The 19,548-nt window shown below is 39.3% G+C and overlaps 1 protein-coding gene across 5 annotated transcripts in view; it reads right to left on the bottom strand.

The window, feature by feature from the left end:
• LOC309801410 (uncharacterized protein) overlaps positions 1-19,548 on the bottom strand; it is a 102,253-nt gene continuing 82,705 nt past the window's right edge. The window contains exons 4-6 of one of the 5 annotated variants that reach the window (XR_014293577.1): positions 2,012-2,118; positions 353-478; positions 1-90 (exon numbers count right to left, since the gene is read on the bottom strand). Coding sequence is in view for 2 of the 5 variants with exons in the window: in XM_082616246.1 (XP_082472372.1) it covers positions 390-478 (89 nt within the window). In the remaining 3 variants the exon portion in view is untranslated. Of the gene's footprint in view, positions 91-352; positions 479-2,011; positions 2,119-2,159; positions 3,608-14,905; positions 14,979-18,770; positions 18,853-19,548 lie in introns of those variants that run through there. The other 4 variants (XR_014293579.1, XM_082616246.1, XR_014293578.1 and 1 more) reach the window with 4 other exon arrangements.

Raw genomic sequence — 19,548 nt, 5'->3', positions numbered from 1 at the left:
TGTAAATTGTGAACAAAGATCGTTTTCGTGGGAAATGCTCTCAGGCCACTGTCATCTTGTTGGTGTTGAGCTGCTCCACAGAGAGCGATCCTGAGAGGAAGGAAGGATGAGGGAGGTCACAGGAGCTCTGGATCTACAGGTGGCCACACCTTTCCTCCACATAGACAAGGACTCCTCAGGCTGCTCCTGGGAACGCACAGCTCTCACTTGCCCCAGGGACCCCCTCATCATGCCCTTCTCTAACGCCTGCTTGGCTAGGGCCCTTCTGGGGCACCTGTACCATCTGCTGCATCCCTGAACCTTCTGGGGAGGCAGAGCTGCTTTTGTGCCTTTCCGCCCTCTGGACACTCACCAGTTTCTAGGATGGAGCCTGGAGACAGCCCTTGTCATTATGGAGCTTCTCTCTGCTTCCCTGAAGTGGCCAGGCGACGGCGCTGGGATGACCCTCCGCTCATCCAGGGTTTCCTGTGTGGGTGGCCTGACCAGAGAGGAAAAGTCTTGGCCATGGGGACAGGACTGTCTGCCTCATCGTAGCGGGAGCATCCTCTAGTCCACTGGGATTATTGCAATGTGGAGAGTGGTGGAGGCCGCTACCTCTTAATCCTAATGAGGGTGCTACAAGGGGAATGGGTGTGGGGAAATTCATGGGGCACCCGTTAAAGGTGTGTATAAGGGAAAGGACAGTTGGGCCCCTTTGTGAAACTTGTGGGATTTCTGTGCAGCAGCATCTCGTTCAACTGAGGGAGGAGGACCCATCTGGCTGTGGCTGTGGGGACTGGCATTAGGGGCCTACGGGTCTGCAAAGACACCCCAGAACTACTGTCCCTTCCCTTTCCACCCATGGCTGGACATGTGTGTGTACTGGTATCAACACTGGTTTGTATCCCCATAGAAAACAGATCCTCCTAACAAACTATGACCACGTTTCACAAGAACAGCTTGCTCACAGGGGCAGCAGGGGGTGGGAGAGGTGTCTGTGGCCCCAGATCTGAGTGGGAGTTGGGATCCATGCTGAGGAGTGTGGAGGCCTCAGTCACCGTCCTGTGGGTGCCGGCAGAGACTTCGACTCATCAGAGCAGGGGAAATGACCCGCTCATTAGAGTGAGAGGAGCAAACAATGAGGGGCAGGGAGTAGACCCCTGCTGTCTCCCAGAAGTGCTTCCCCTCCCAGTCTGCTTAGCCTCTGTCACAGCCTGTGCTGGCCCACCTCTGAAGCCCCTTCCTCCTAAAGCACTGAGATGCTCTGATCTTTTATGGACCTGCCCTGGGCCTCACCCCCGCTTCCCTGCTGGCCAAAGGCTCTTCTCCTGCTTCTGAGTTCTGATTCCTTCCCCAGGACCCAGGCAGGTGTTAGGACAACAGAGACTCCCTGAACACGACCCCTACACCACCAGCATGCAATACTGGGGCCGCAGGCTTCCACAGGTGGCCTGACTCTCTGCTGGACCCTGCAAAGAGCTTGGAGAAGAAAGGGGCTCATGTCTCTCCACCTCCACAGAATCTGTAGGTCAGCCTCACAGGTCCTCCTCTGTCCAGGTGGGCAGCACATATGTGCTCCCAGCCCTCCTTGACCCTTTGTGAAAGAAAGTTTTTGCAGCTTAGTAGTCAGCTATTAGTCCAGGTGTCTCAGGGCTTGTTCCTTTTGAAGCCCTACAGGAGAATCTGTTTCCTTTCCCTTTCTGTCTTCTAGAAGCTGCCTGCATTCCTTGGAATTAGTCCCTTCTTCCATCTTCAAAGTGCATCACTTTAATCTCTGCTTCCCTCATCACATGGTCTCTCCAACTCTGACTCTTCCTGTGGCCCTCCTATACAGCTCTTTGTGTTTATATATAGCCCACCCCAAAAATTTATGATCATCTCTTCATCTCAAGATTTTTCACTTAGTCACAGCTGCAAAGTCCATTTTTCCATACAAGGTAACGTTCACATATTGTTATAGGAGGGGTTAAACATGGACGTTTTTGAGGAACCATAATTTACCCTACTAGAAGAAATCCACAAGAATACCTACCATCAGAATCCACATGAATAATAGACTATGACCAAGTGGAATTTATTCCAGGGATGCAAGCCTTGTTCAATGGTAAAAAATCATCAATGTAATCTACCATATTGAGTCTAAAGAAGAAACACATACTGTCACACCAATTAATACAGAACAAGCATTTAATGAAATTCAACACCCCTTCACATTAAAAATGCTCAGAAAACTAGGAACAGAAGGTCACTACCTCAACCTAATAAAGAACATCTACAAAAAACCTACTTCTAACATCACATGAAATGGTGAAAGAATGAATGCTTTTCCCTGAGTTCAAAAACAAGGTTAGAATGTCCACTCTTATCTTAGTTTTCAACTTAGCACTTTAGATTCTAGTTAGTGTAGTACAGCAAGAAAAGGAAAAAAAGAGGCATACATATTAGAAAAGAAGAAATATAACTGTCATTATTTACAGATGACATAATTGTCTACATAGAAAATTCCAAGGAATGTATAAGTAGACTCATAATAAATTATAATAACTTGCTTTAGCAGGATCTCAGAATATAAAATCAATACATAAACATTAATACCCAACATTGATCATATTTCCATATACTAGTAACAAACTGAACGATTGAAAACCAAAATTTAAAACATATTAAATAGGTTCCAGTTCAAGATGGCAACAGACGAAGATCCTGAACCCACCTCCTCCCACAAACACACCAAATCTACAGCTACATATGGAAAAATTTCCTCTGAAGAAAACTAAAAGATGGTGGAGCAACCCCTTCACATCAGGAAAACCAGAGGGAAACCACATCAAAACAGGTAGGAAAGGCTGAGACACAGTTTTGCCATAAACCCCATCCTTGGTGTGGAGACACACAATTAGGAAGGAACTCAAAACCTGGAGCTTCTTCCTGAGAGGTGAAGGGTTTGGACCCCACATTGGGCACTCCAAATTTTAAGGCTGGCACCTGAGAGACAGACCGCCAAAACATGTGACTTTGAAGACCAACAAGGCACATCCCATGAGACCCACAGGGCTGTGGTGAACTGAGGAACAGCTCTTAAAGGGCCTGTGCACAGACTCACCTGCCCGAGGGCCAAGTGCAGAAGCAGCCCTTTGAAAAGCACTCTGACTTTTTGTGAAAGAGATTCACTTCCCAATTTTAAAGCATTAATCTGAGAAACAGGGGCCTGCTGGAACAGGCTGGCGGGTGCCATCTTCCTGCGCTCTCTCTGCCTTGATAAAACTGAAAGGTGCCATCTTTTTTTCCCCTTTTTCCTTTCCTGCAGGTGACAACTTTGTGCTCCAGCCATCTGGCTCCTTCTTCCCTGCTCTTCCTCTGTCTTGCTATATATATATTTTTTCCTTCTTCTTTTTCTTTTTTTTTCTTTTCCCTCTTTCCCTTTATTCAAATGGTGTCATCTTTGCACTCTTCCCACCGCCTCACTCCAGCCAGTAAGCATCATCTTCACACTTTCCTTCTGATGTGCTCCAGAGAGCCAGAATCTCCAAGACGGGAGATCCCGTTTTTGTGGCCTCCACTCAGGGGATGCTCCTTGATCACCTGGCTCTGGAGGCCAGCAGGGATTTCTTTTCTGGGTCCCATGGGACTGTAACAATTGGAGAGACAGTTCTTTGCAGGATACCACCCCAGGATGTACCATTACAAATTAGACTGAGACACAGCCCCAGCCTTTACATGAAAAAAGCCTATTTGCTAGTAGGGACAAGACTTAAGAGCAGGCTTCAGGTTCAGCACACATCTAGAGACTACGGATGTGCTCTCAGGGAAGGTAGCCTGGGGGTACCATCTTTCCACCCTCACTCTGCCTTACTGCAGTTCACTGGTATCTCCCAGAATGGAGCTTGTACACTTATCTGAAGCACTGTTTTCTTGTGACTGCTCCCCAGGGAACACCTTCAGGTTGCTTGCTTCTGGGGCCCAGCAGGGCTTACACTTGCAATCTCACAAGACTGAATATATTTGCATTCTTTAAAAGCTGTTACCAAATTTTCTGGCTTCCTATCAACCTGAATCTAGGTGCTGCCTGAGATCCTCCCCTTTGGGATGCTTATTTGTCTTGGCACACCCTCAACTGCTGGGATGGTGTGCCATGCCTATTAAAAATAAACTGCTTAGACAATCACAAAGGTTTGAAAGGCAACCAAGAGTAGACAGGGTTAAATGACAAGGTTCATCTGTCACACAGCTCTTCAAGACTGGGAGATGTGGCTATTTCACTTAATGCATAGAAACCAACACAGAGAGTCAAGCAAAATGAAGAAAGAGAGGACTATACTCCAAAAAAAGAACAAAATAAAACCTCAGGAAAAAATCTTAATGAAATGAACATAAGTAATTTACTTGATAAAGAGTTCAAAGTTATGGTCATAAAAATGCTCACTGAACTCAGAAGAAAATGGATGAAAACAGTGAGAACTTCAATGAAAAAAACAGAAGATATAAGAAAGGTCCAAATAGAAGTCACAGAACTGGAGAATGCAATAACTGAACTTAGAAATATAGTAGATGAAGCACAAGAAAGAATAGGTGAACTCAAAGACAGGTCAGAGGAACTCATCCAACCAGAGAATAAGGAAGAAAAAAGAATGAAAATAATGAATATAGCTTAAGGGATTTATGGCACATCAAATGGAATAACATTCACCTTATAGGGACTCCAGAAGGAGAAGAGAAAAGGGGGCAGAAAACATTCGTAGAAATAATATCTGAAAACTTTTCCTAACCTGGGGAAAGAAACAGACATCCAGATACAGGAAGCCCAGAGAGCTCCAAAGCAGATCAACCTAAAGAGATCCATACCAAGAAATATCAAAATTAAAATGTCAACGTTAAAGATAACAAGGGAATCTTAAAATCACCAAGAGAAATACAACTTGTTATATAACCTGTTATATACAACTTGTTATACAACTTGTTATATAACGACATCAACCTAAAAAGCTTCTACACAGAAAAATAATCAACAAAATGAAAGAGCAAGCTACAGAATGGGAGAAAATATTTGCAAATCATGTATGTGATAAGGTGTTAATATCCAAAATATATAAGGAACTCATACAATGGCTATATATATATATATCTATATATAGATATATAGATATAGATATAGATATAGATAGATTTTCAAACAATTCAATTAAAACTTGGGCAGAAGAACTGAATAAAATTTTTTCCAATGAAGACATCCAAATCACAAACAGGTTCATGAAAAGATGATCTACATCACTAATCACCATGGAAATGCAAATCAAAACTACAACAAGATATCACCTCAAAGAGACTAAGAGGTAACAAATGTTGACAAGGATGCAGAAAAGGAAACCCTTGTGCACTGTTGGTGGGAATGTAAATTGGTACAGCCGCTATGGTAAGCAATATGGAGTCTCCTCAAAAAATTAAAAAGAAAACTAGCATATATTAGCAATCCTGCTTTGGGTATATATATATCCAAAGAAAATGAAATCACTATTTCAAAGAGATATCTGCACTTGCACGTTCATTGCAGCATTATTCACAATTGCCAAGAAATGGAAACAACCAAAGTGTCCATACATGGATAAATGGATATAGAAGATGTGGTATGTACATAGATGGAATATTATTCAGCCATGAAAAAGAAGAAAATCCTGCCACTTGCAACATTTATGGGTCCTTGGGGCATTATGATGAGTGAAATAAGTGAGAGAGAGAAAAATAAATACTGTATGATATAACTAAATTGTAGACTCTAAAACAGCCAAACCCAGAGAAACAGAGAATAGAATGGTTGTTGCCAGGGGTTGGGGTTGGGGGAAATGGGGAGATGTTGACCAAAGGGTAAAATATCCAGTTAGCAGATGAATTTCTGGGAATCTAATCTACAGCATGGTGATTGCAGTTAACAGAACTGTATTATATACTTTAAAGTTGCTAAGAGAGTAGATCTTAAATGTTCTCATGGAAAAAAAGAAATGGAATTTATGTGAGGTAATGGAGTTGTGTTAACTAGCTCCGCTGTGGTAATCATTTCACAACATGTAACATACCAACAAGTTGTACACCTTAAACTTACACAATGCCATATGTCAATTACATCTCAATAAAGTTAGAAAAAATACAGAAAACAGACTGTTGCACAACATTCAAGCAAAAATACTAGTTTTGGACTGCTTTTTCTTGAATGTAGTCATTGTTCCTTCTTGAATCTGTTTTGTATCACATGATAGCAGACTCATACAGGCAGCTCACTTCTGATCAGCCGCAGCCAAAAAGAAGCAACTGATGGTATATGGGAGTTTAGGGATAAGCTACGAGATTTCTCCCTTTCTTCCTCTACTTTGTGAAGATTCTCCAGCAGCAACTGTGTAACTTCCACGGCTCCAACTCCAATGAGACAGAACTGGTATGGTCTGCCATTGATGATCATTTAACCTGGCCCTGGACTCCTTTACAACCCTCTCCTTAACTTTGCCTTTCCAGCATAGGGGTAAAAGTAAATTCCTGTTCCTACTAATCACTCCATTATCTAGGTGGCCCTTCTTTACTTCTCAGAAGTTTCATCACTGGTGTTCTTAATACCCTGTACTAAATTTATCTGCAAAGACTTGAAACAATTTCTATTTTATTTGTTATAGGCAAATACAGTATAATAAAATTTCCAAATATTAAAAAAATTAGAATAGACATGAAATCTCAAAATGGGGAAATATTAGCCACGTTTAGGAAGAAAATGTACTAATATTATTGGAGGAGAGAATTCAGGAATTGGAAGATAACACTAATGAGTTTGGAAGGTATAAGACTGTGGAGAAGTTTGAATGGTGGGCTTCATGCCACAGGAAATAGGGAGTGAGTCAAAGTTCTATAAAGATTGTGCTCACTTCAGCAGCACATATACAAAGTTTTATAAGATTACTCTGAAAGTGGTAGGCAGTTTGGAGTATGTGATGGAGTGATGTCAAAGAAAAATTGCACCAGATGGTTAAACAGGCAAGGAGTACTTTACTCAAGATGATTCTGTAATAGGGGAGAGAGACTGAACTCCGTTCTGCTGAAACAAAAGGCACGGAAGTTTTTAGATGCCAGGATGAGCTGTAGGAAAAATAGTAGAGGATGCTGGGGAAGAGATTGGTCAATATAATTAGACCATCTCTGTTTGCTTTGGCTCTTATCAAAGTTAGGCTCCTATACTCCCCACAGAGACTGGGAACTAGGGGCAGTACCTTTCTTGAAGGTTATATTTCAAAGAGCTGACTCCCAGGTCCTTGAGAAAGACATTTCTGGGTTGGAAAATTATCAAGTGACTAGGAGAAAATTTACATCTCAAAGGGGCAGAGAAAGAATTTACAATTTCAAGTTTCTTAAAGTAAATGTTTTCAGAAAAGGGAGGTTAAGGGCCTATGGTAAAGAAAAAACCTGTCTGAAGTTTAGCCAAACTGAGGGAAACATTAAGGCCATCTTGATCAGTAGTTAAAATTAGCATTACCTTCAGGAAGGTTATTTTATAAAGGCATGATCTATAGGAGTAAAGAAAAGCAATGCTTTAGAAACTTTATCAGAAGAATCAAAAGTAATTGTCTGCTAGTTAGATACAGGTCAGGAATAATGAGAAAGGGCAGTTACAAGGTAAACTCAACTAATGTTCTCTGTGTTGTAGCTTTAATAAAGATGAAACACGTAGAAAAAAAATAATCCATTGGTACACGGTGAGAGCCAATTGGATGGATTGCCCAATTAGAAGTACTTCTTTATTTTCTAGTCATTATCAGTCAAGGATTAACAAACCTACTTTTATTAGATATACTTCTGTCTAGGGATTGAGAAATAATTTTTTAAACTTAATCACTACTTTATTTCTGTGAGATTTTTAAAAATATACTTTGGGGAAAAGTAATGGAAGAGTGATATAGCACTAAAACACTGAAGTGAATGACATGATAAGATCCTATCTTTCTCAATTTAAGGAGAAAAAAAGGAAGGGCAAAAGAAATGGGCAGAAAGTAAGTTGACCTACCAGTCATTGTGTCAAGTGTTTTCATATATTTATCTAATTTAATACTCACAAAACAATGAGACATAAGGAAGATATTTATCCCATTCCGTAGATGAAACTCTGTTTACAAAGTAATATATCAACCAATTGTAGAGCTGACCCTTGAGTTTAAGGCCTTACGTCTGTTGAAATGCAAGAGCCAAACCCTGCTAATACAAGGTGCTTAGAATAGGTAGACTTCAGTGAGCAGGAAAATTAGAGCATGCGTGAACTGATGACAAGTTCTGCTGATCTAGTAGCTTTGTGAGATTTGTCTAGATTCAAAGGCCCTTGCTCTCCTAAACCATCAAATTATCGGTGGTCTCCTTCTTAAACAACCAATATTTGCAGAGCTATTCAGACTTTGGGTCATGGTACTTTTTCAAGGATTAACTATTATCACTGGCTTTTCCAATTTTAACTTTAGAAAGTCCTCGCTTTTGTTGGAAGCAATGTTAAATTTTGATGCAGTTGTTGGCAGGGATGAAACTTGGTCGCCCTCTGGAGGCTATTCTCAGGTCTGACTACCATACCTTAATTTTGAGAAAGAAGTCAGGTCTTAACAATTTAACAACTCATTTTAAATGTGTGGAAATTATGTATATACATTATACTTTTTTAGAAGTTACAAAAACACTGAGTTCAAAATGCTCAAAATATTTTAAAATGCTGAATTAAACGTTTTATGGCATAGCATGTTTTGAATTCCTGTTCTCCCTTTGGAAATGGAGATGGTCATCATTCCCTTTTTATCATGCAATATCTATAATGGGACTAAAACCGTTATTTTTCCTCCCTTATTATAGGAACACATGGGCAATTAGTTCTATAAATTGAATGATAAAGCATATGACACAATACTATACACTCAATTACTACCAAGATCTTTCATTTTAGGTTTAAAAAAAAATCTCTAAATTTCCAATTAAATTTTTTTTTCTTTCTCCCAGAGATAAAACATCAGCTTACAAGAACCCTTAAAAACAGAATGGCTCAAAGGATAAAAATGTTTTGCTCCCTAATTCATTCTTTTTCAGTTTTCTTGTAGAAGGTGTATTATACCAGTTAGTGAAAATTATACAAGCAAAGTTCTTGCCATATACTGGTGACAGCTTTTCTACATAAAGTAAGCAGTTAAGGGGCTTCCCTGGTGGCGCAGTGGTTAAGAATCCACCTGCCAATGCAGGGGACACGGGTTCCAGCCCTGGTTCCGGAAGATCCCACATGCCGCGTAGCAACTAAGCCCATGCGCCACAACTACTGAGCCTGCAATCTAGAGTCCGTGTGCCACAACTATTGAGCCTGCGCTCTAGAGCCCATGCGCCACAACTACTGAAGCCTGCGCACCTAGAGCTCATGCTCCGCAACGAGAAGCCACCGCAATGAGAAGCCCGCACACTGCAACGAAGAGTAGCCCCCACTCTCCGCAACTAGAGAAAGCTCACGTGCAGCAACGAAGACCCAACACACAGCCAAAAATAATAAATAAATTTTTTAAAAAATAAGCAGTTATGAGCTGCTATAAACCTACTGTTTCTTCCCTTGATTTAAATGAATTTAATTCTTTAAATAACTGAGCAGGTAGAGAATTTAGACTCAGCCATTATTAGATGTACCTTATACAACCACAGTGGTATAAAAACCCTGTAACATGAAAGTGTTGTGGAGGTCCTTCTGGTCTTCTGAGACCGGGACACCCGTACCTTCATGTCCCATTTATAAATGTTCCTGTATAATGTTTGGGATGCTGAAATATTTCATGAGATAGATACACCATGCGTATTATATGCCTTCCCTATATCTCTCTCAACTACATCCCTCTAATGAGTTGGTGCAGCTCCAAGGCTCTATCCAGTAACAAGGTAGTGTCAGGCAGTGCTTGTTGTACTCACTGGCTTTTAATCCTCCAACTGCCTTGTAATCTCCTCCTTCACACCTGGATGCTTAGAAATGGCATATTTCCTGAGGAAGAGGTTTCTAGGGAGTCCTGTATACTTGCTTGACATGGGGACAGGAGGATGGAGGAACAGAAGGGAAGATATTGGGAAGATGAACGGGGTTTTTTTATATAAATTTTTATGCCATAAAAACTATAGGTACCAAGCAAAGCAATCAGGGAAATTTATATTCATGCATTAATTTACCACTTACAATGATGAGTAGATAGAGAACATTAGATAGATTAAGGAAGTATCTAGGAGGTAAAATGGATAAGACTGATAATGGATAGGATATAGTGGCTGATGTGAGAGGTTGAACTCAAGGATTATTGTTAGGTGCCTGGTTTATACAACTGGGTGAATGGTGTCACTACACACTAAGACAAATGAAAATGAAGGAGGAGAGATTCGGCAGTTTAGGGAGACCATGAGTATTTAGCTTTATGTATATTTTTAATGAACAGATTTAGATGTTAAATAGGCAACTGGATTTACAGAATTCAGATTAGAGGTCTCAGGTACACAAATGTCCAAACTTTATGGAGTTGGTAACTGAAGCTGTGTGTTTCTGTGAAATCATATTACGAGTTCTAGAGTGAGAGGACATAATGGCCTAGAACCGAATTTTGAAGAATTTCAACATTTAATGTCTGAGGAGAAGGATATGTACCTGCAAAGAAGATAGAGAATGAACTGCCACAGAGATTAGAGGAAAACCAGAGGAGTTTTTGGGTCAAGGAAAATCAAGTCTCAAAGACAGAAGCAAATCCTACTTACAGGTCAAGTAACTAGGAGATAAAATTTTCACATCGCATCCATGGATCTGGAAATAAGTTATGAAGTAACTTTTTATTGGAGTAATTTGGGAGTGGGTTGAAGCATGAGAAGGAAGTAATAAAGTGAAGATATCAAATATAGATAAACATTTATAAACAGCTTTATGGAGGTACAACTGATGCACAAAAAATGGCACATGTTTAATGTATACTATTTGATGAGTTTGGACATATGCATAAACCCATGAGACAATTAACACAATCAAGGTAATAGACATATCTGTCCCCTCCAAAAGCTTCCTTGTGTCCCATTTCTTCTGTGTGTGGTAAGAACACTTAACATGAAATCGACCCTCTTAACTAATTTTAAGTGCTTAACACCATTGTTAACTACAGACACTCTTTGTACAGCAGATTTATCGAATTTATTCATCTTGTATAGCTGAAAATTCATACCTGTTGAACAACAGCTCCCCATTTCTCCCTTTCCCCAGCCCCTGGCAACCAACATTCTATTCTCTGCTTCCAGGAAGTCTGATTATTTTAGATACCTCATATAAATGGAATTATGCAGTATTTGTCCTTCTGTGACTGGCTTATTTACTCAGCGTATTGTCCTCCAGGCTCATCCCTGTTGCCACAATGGTAGAACCTCCTTCTTCTTTTAAAGTTGAAAATATTCCATTGTAAATATATACTACATTTTTTGAACCATGCATCTGTCGATGGACATTTTGGGAAAAGCTTCTTGACATTGATCTTGGCAATGATTTATTGCCTATGACACCAAAAGCACAGACCACAGAAGCAAAAATAGACAAGTAGAACTACATCAAAATAAAAAGCTCCTGCACAGCAAAGGAAACAACCAACAGAATGGAAAGGCAACTAATGGAATGGGAGAAAATATCTGCAAATCATGTATCTGGTAAGGGGTAAATATCCAAAATTTGTAAGGAATTCCCACAACTAAGTAGCAAAAAAACCAAATAACTCGATTAAGAAATGGGCAAAGAACTTGAATATACATTTTCCAAAGAACACATACGAACGGCCAAAACGTATATGAAAAGGTACTCAGCATCACTAAGCATCAGGGCAATGCAAATCAAAATCACAAAGAGATATCACCTCACACCTGTTAGGATGGTTAGTATCAAAAATACAAAGGTAACAAGTACTGGGGAGAATAGGGAGAAATTGGATCTCTTGTACACTGTTGGTGGGAATACAAAATGGTATATAGTCACTATGGAAAACAGTATGGAGGCTTCTCAAAAAATTAAAAATAGAACTATCATATGATTTAGCAATCCTACCTCTGAATGGATTTATGTATATATATGCATGTGTGTGTGTATATATATATGTATAAGAGAACTGAAATCAGGATCTCAAAAAGATTGCACTCTCATGTTCACTGAAGCATTATTCACAATTCCCAAGATATAGAAAAACATTTTCAAGAATTATTTTAAAAACTGTGCCTTTGAAGAAGAGATAGTGTGGTAATTAGTAACAGAAGTCAGGTGGAGAAAGGTGAGTTTGGTTTTGCTTTTCTTTTTTGCTTTACTCTTCTTTATTATTTTTCCCAATTTGGAAGACTTTAGAATGTTTAAAAAAGATAGTGGAAAAGATCCAGATTAGAGAAGGTATTGAACAAAATAAGGATCCTTAGAGAGTGGAAGGTGACACAATCCAAATCACGAGTAAGGGAATTGGGTTTAGTAGGAATAGAGCTTCTGTTCTGTTAAATTACCAAAGGAGACAAAGATGGGAGTAGATGTAGTAATTCTATTATATTCATTAAGAGGAAAGTTCTCCTAATGTCTTTTCTTTTCTTTTCTGTGAATTAAAAGAGATTATCTCCTGCTATTATAGCAAATGGTGGGGACATGGCCATTTAAGAACAGTGCAATAGCTGAATCACTTTGTTATACAGCAGAAACTAACACAACATTGTAAAGCAATTACACTCCAATAAAGATGTTTAAAAAAAAAGAATAGTGCAGAGAGAGAGAACGCACTGTAGAGAGTGGGAAATGATGGGTCCAGATTAATGTAGCAGAATTAAAGGACAATATTAAAGGATCTTTTAGGTTAGTGATCATGAATTTATAAAGGAAACAATCTAAACTATTATACACTTTACTTGGGAAGACTTTGAAAGCTGGAGATCAAGAAAAGAGAAAGCAATGGTTTGGGTTGGTCCAGCATAATTAAAAGACACTGGAACGGGGTAGGGACAAACACACTATTAGATAATGGACATTGGAATGTAAGAGAGTAAGGAGAGATACAAAGGCAGTATCAGGAGAGAGCAAGGGAGTAAACAGACCTGCTTCAAAGTACTATCATAGTGGTGGGGTGTTTGAACAAGTGAACTGGAATGTGAGAAGTTATTGAAAAGGGATGGCATATTTGTGTTAATAATTTTTAAAGACTATTTCTCTTTTTCCAGCTCTGATTTTTATTTTAGAGGACTGACTCCTGAAATCTCGGTTTCCCAGGATTCACTGACAACTAGCTTCCAATTAATTTTGAGTAAAGGAAGGACTGGTGAGAGTTTGGAAGAAGGGGATAGGGGAGAACCCGGAATGACATCTTTCTTTGAGTTCTACATACAACTGAGGCTTCATCTCCCTCATGCGTCCAATTCCTCCTGCTCAAGGGCTTCTCCCTCCATGTTCCCAGCACCCACCAGCAGTCTCTACATTCATTACAGTTCTGCTTAGGGGATTCAGTCTTTCCAAACTCTAGGTTGCCTTCCTATTTCATTTGACTCCAGCTTTTATAACTTTTGAAACAAGCTCCTTTTATTAAAAACTACTTTCTAAACTTCCTGAAGCAGATTTCCTGTCCTGCATGAGTAATCCCAGGAAAAAGATGCTCAAGATGGGACTCTGGAATAAGGTTTTGCGCTTGAATGTAGTAGTGACTCCATTGCCAATGCAAAGACAAGTGCTTCTTTCGAGTAGTGGAAGCAATAAAGAAATTACCAGCAATAAATTACCAGCAATATTTGCTTTGAACATGTTGCCAATTGAAGACAATACTTTTACATGTCAAGTGGCAGCTGATTTTGTCTATTATGGCAGTAATAACTACAAGCACTACGGGGACCATTAGCTGCTTCTTATGGCACCAGAGAGCTTACAAAATGAAAATGTTTAAACTTAATGTTAAAAGGTGATAGGTGTTTAAACTCTCAGATCGAGGCATGGGAAGACACAGAGAGCCACACTGAGGGCCTTAAAATTTTCTCATGTCTTATAGCCATACAGCAGACATGGCTGAGGATCAAGCTTCAAATCTAAAAGTGTGGGTTGCAGAATTAAAATGCAAGTTCAATGTACATCTGTGCTAAGTCTCACAGATTAATATCAGGACATTGATCAGGAAGAGTTGGGTATTAAGATAAGGATATATTGAGTATTTAGGATAAGTGCAGGTAAGCAGACTCAGATTAATATGAAAATTTTTAACCCAAATCTTCCTGTGGTTTCCTCACCAATGGAAGCCACCCTTCTTCCTCCCCATTTGAGGAAACTAACCTTCCCTTGCTTTACACATCTCTAAAGACCTCATTTAAATAGGTTAGTTTTCAAGGAAATTTCTACTTTTCTCAAGACCCACCCACATCAGCACTTACTGCATCCTAACCTATAACTACAGTCAGATTCCAGCAGGGCCCAGGAGGCAAGTATAATGTCCACCCTGGTAGGAGTTAGCATATACATAAAAAGAAATGCTATATCCTGCTAATGTGTATCAGCAGAAACCTGTAGAATGTGTGTGTGGCGTATGCTTTTTTTGTTTGCTTTTTTTTTTTTTTGCGGTATGCGGGCCTCTCACTGTTGTGGCTTCTCCTGTTGCAGAGCACAGGCTCTGGACGCGCAGGCTCAGCGGCCATGGCTCACGGGCCCAGCCGCTCCGCGGCATGTGGGATCCTCCCGAACCAGGGCACGAACCCGTGTCCCCTGCATCGGCAGGTGGACTCTCAACCACTGCGCCACCAGGGAAGCCCTGGCATATGTTTTATAAGTGTTAGACTGAGGAAGATGGAATATAAAGTTGGAAGGGGTTGAATTTATTATGAAGAACTTACCTGAGATTCAAAGTATTAGCTCTAGCTGATGGAATTGACTCTAATCTTTGGCTTGTTTGGCTGACTGAAACATAGATTCAATAGTCAGCAACATTCAAAGAGGGCAAGATGCCATAATTTATCTGATGGAATGTAGACAAAGGAATCCATGTACTTAAAATGAGAATGTTGGAGTGGATTAACTATGTAAAACCCACTCAACTATCCCACAGTTATGCCCCCACAGAGGTCACCGATAACATTCTTCTTCAAGACATTAAGACATTCTTTGATGAGACAAATACAAGCATCCTTGAAAACCTCTGTGGCATCTGTCTTCTGTGGGCTAAAGATGACAATGCGGGATAGCACCAATGAAATGGCCCCTGTGCTTTTAACAGGAATATGGGGTTACAGAGTAGCAGAGGTTAAGTGGTAGCATTTAATATGAGAAACAAGGTGAGTGCAATTATCATAAAGGTCAGCAGGGCAGAGTGGCAGTATTTTGACCCAAAGTGATTTCCAGCAGTAACAGATTAAATCACATTTACACTGGGAATTACACTGATGAGCAGGCTTGAACTGTATAAATGAAAATAAAATTCAAGCACAATGAGTAGAAACCTGCATTGATTTTCCAGGAATGAAAATTACAGCCTCGCCCAGAGCTAACCAGAGATCAGGTGGCTACAATAGCTTCAGAAACTTTGCTGCAACACTGTCAAAAGTATAGAGTGTGATTTTTTTTTTCTCCAGGTCTACCTCAAAGGGGTTTACAATTTTCCAGGGGGAATGTTTAGAAAGAAAAGTGGAAAACTCAGAATTTTTCAGAGATTATTAAGATAAATTTACACACCTGAGGTTCCAAAACATCACTGTGGTCTTCAGGTCATAATAGGGCTTATGGAAGCCATGTGATAATTGGAATTTTGACACAAGTTCACCTCACTAGAAATCCTGTGCTGTGACTTACACTATATTTCCCCATATCTGAATGTATTTTTGGAGTACACATACTTGGAAAAAGACAGAACTCTCAACCAAGGTAAGTGCTATTAAGAACTGCTACTGCCTGACATCCATTAGGATAGCTATTATTAAAAACAATAATAAATAACAAGTATTGGCATAGATGTGTAGAAATCTGAACCCTTCTCCATTGCAGTTCCTCAAAAAATTAAACAGAATTACCATACGATCTAGCTATTCTACTTCAGAGTATATATCCAAAGGAATTAAAAGCAGGGACTTGAACAGATGTTTGTAATTTCATGTTCTTAGCAGCATTACTCACAATAGCCAAAAGATGGAAACAACCTAAATGTCCATCAACAGAGGAGTGGAAAAACAAAATGTAGTATATATATACAATGGAATATTAATGACCCTTAAAAGGTAAAAAACTCTGACACACACTACGATACGGATGAACTTTGAAGACATTATGCTAAATGAAATAAGCCAGAACCGACCGAAAACACAAATACTGTGATTCCAGTCATATGAGGTACTAGAGTAGTCAAATTTATATAGACAGATAATAGAATGGTGATTGCCAGGGTCTGGGTGCAGTGATGAATGGAGAGGTGTTGTTTAATGGGTACAGAGTTTCAGTTTGGGAAGATGAAAAAAGTCCTGGAGATGAATGGTAATGATGGTTGCACAACAACGTGAATGTACTTAATGCCACTAAATGGTACACCTACACATGGTTAAGATGGTAACTTTTATGTCATGCATATTTTGCCACAACTGGAAAAAAATACATAGGAAGGGCCAAGTGGAAGCTCCTGGAACTGTCCCTACATGAAAACAATACCAAAAAATAGCAATAGCACATATCTGGGGAATTTGCAGAGACTAAAATAACCACGCAGATGGTAATCTCCATCACCTGCCCCATTTAAATAATCTGTTTGGCCTGTAAAAAAGGCAAATAGGTCATGGACAATGATTGTTGATTATCATAAGATAATGAGGTACTAATTCTAATCAAAGCTGCTGGATTTTATGGGCCTTTTTCTCCTGGAACAAATCAAAACATCTCTAACTCCTGATATACAGCTATTGATCTGGCGAACAGTTGTCTCCACATCCAACAGCAAAGATAATGGAGCAGTTCACTTCTATCTGACAGAGACAGAAGTACACTCAAACTTTGTCTTACTTGAGTGCTATGCCAAGTCTCCTGATGTCTATAATATTATAGTCCATAGGGAGATTAGTCATCTGGATATCACAAAAGCATTATGATAGTCCCTTGTATTGATGAGTTTATGGTGATTGGACATGAGAAAAAGTAGGAAGTACTCAAGTTGTGTCAGTAAGATACATAGACGTCAAAGAGTGGGAAATAAACTCCATGAAAATTTAGGATGTCAAATATATCACAGCCTAAGTATGATAATGCACACAAACAGAAACCAACCTCCAGAAAGCACTGAAGATCATGTTGATTTGTTTTAAAGATGGAGGCAGCACACAGCTAGGATTCCGAACGATTTGTTACACACTCCCTTTCCTAAATCCCATTCCTGATAGTGACTGCTCTTTCCTTTTACCTCTTCTCTCCTGTCCTCACCCTTCCTTTATTGTTCCCTATCCTTCTTACCCCTCTGCCCTCTTTCATTCTTCCTCATAGAGAATAGCCTGGGCTATTATTTGTATTCTTTACATTCTTTATATCTCTCTCCCGTCCACCCCCCACCTCAACAAAGGTCTTGTACCAATTAGGAAAGTAAACATTTCAAATCTTCAGAGTACTGAGAGGAGAAAGGTTATGGGGAAATAGCAAATCCTGACAATTTAAATATTCTCTGTGTATCACATAAGTATATTTATCGTAAATAAATTCATACATGCAATAATAGTACAAATAGAAAAGACTCCCAAGCTACCAGACTGCCAAATTCTGCGTGAGATACAAAATCACATACCCATACTATCTGCTTTTCAATTTATAATTAAAACCATGGGGCTTCCCTGGTGGCGCAGTGGTTGAGAGTCCGCCTGCCGATGCAGGGGACACGGGTTCGTGCCCCGGTCCGGGAAGATCCCACATGCCGCGGAGCGGCTGGGCCCGTGAGCCATGGCTGCTGAGCCTGCACGTCCGGAGCCTGTGCTTCGCAACGGGAGAGGCCACAACAATGAGAGGCCCACATACCGCAAAAAAAAAAAAAAAAAAAAAAAAAAAACCATATTACCACAGAATTTTAAAAATAGCATTTTGATAATTATAAAAGAAAAAATTATAACTACATCAAAATTTTAAATTTCTGCACTTTTAAAGACACCATTAGAAAATGAAAGGGAAAGCCACAGATTGGAGAAAATATTCATGAGATATATATAGATATAGATATATACATAACATAGACTGGCATCCAGGATATGTAAGATGATCTTACAACTCAATAGTGAAGTAGTATTTGGGGGAAAGTGTACTGACATCTGTAATTGACTTTGAAATGTATCAAAAACATTAGATGGATTGATGGAAAGATAGAGAGATGGATAGATAGGTAAATACATAATAAAGAAAAACATTAATCATAGCATGTATGTGATAGGCATATGAGTATTCACTAAAAAATTGTTTCAACTTTGCTATATATTTAAAATTTTCCATAATAAATAGTTGGAAGTACAGCTTTTCATCAAATGCACATAACTGGTTTTCAGACTGCACTTCACAAACTAAATATGAAGCAATAGGATATTGTTACTGTATCTTTTTTAAAAAAATGGGTGAGTGACTTCTGGATTTTCTAAAATATGTAATGAGCATCTTCAGACAGAACAGATCCTACCCTGACTTCTACTTGGTAAAATCTATTTGAAAGTTTGTTTTACCTCTTCTTACCCTTGAAATGACTCTGGGGGGAGATTTTTAACAACGGTTCATCTTTAAATCACATATTAAAAACATCGTCTACCTGTCCACCTCCTTTGGAAGGCTCCAAGGCAAGTTGCAGACATCATGGAGATGACATTTCTACAAAGAATGTATCTTCTTCTCTGTGGGGCACAGTAAGATAACATTTTAATAGAGAAAATATATAAATACATCACTGTTTCCACAGAAATTAACATTTGCTTCCTATATTTTGCAACCCAGATCAATAAGAGTGGGACTTTAAAAGGGCAAATGTTTTTCCTATCAAACTTTCCCTCTTCAGAAATGGGAAAAAAAAAGGTTAGCAAGATTTTATCCATGAGTAATGTGTTTTTATGTTTGTGTTGAAACTCAGTATCTTCAGGGTATCAAATGCTGTCGTTTAACCAAATTCTCATAAAAGAAAATAAGAAAAGAAAGAGAAAGAACCAAGGACTGTAAAGTAGAACCAAGGAGAAATATAAATGGGAAAGATGGATTAAATGAACCAGAGGGCGAAAAAAATGGGTTTCTAGAACCAGATGGTATATGGCCAGAGTCAGATCAGTGCCCCCTATAAGAGAATAAAGGACAGTTGTTTTGATTCTTCATCCATAGTTGAGGCTGTTTGACAGAAAGGTAATCTACCGTGACCTATAAAAACCTTTCTATTATATGCTAGTGATGTAGTTGTTAAGCCATTGCGAGAAGAGTTAATATTTCCAATAGAGCTGCAAATCACCAATTTAGAAAGCCCCATGGAAAAACAAATATATTTCCTGTTGTGAAATCATTGTGGTTATGTACAGTGCCAGTGCCTGATGCTTGTACATAGCTAT

This window comes from Mesoplodon mirus (assembly GCF_964341445.2).
Source record: "Mesoplodon mirus genome assembly, chromosome: 3".
In the NCBI taxonomy this organism is placed as follows: Eukaryota; Metazoa; Chordata; class Mammalia; order Artiodactyla; family Ziphiidae; genus Mesoplodon; species Mesoplodon mirus.
Note: the sequence above shows the minus strand (reverse complement) of the source record. Positions and strands in the feature narration are given on the sequence as shown.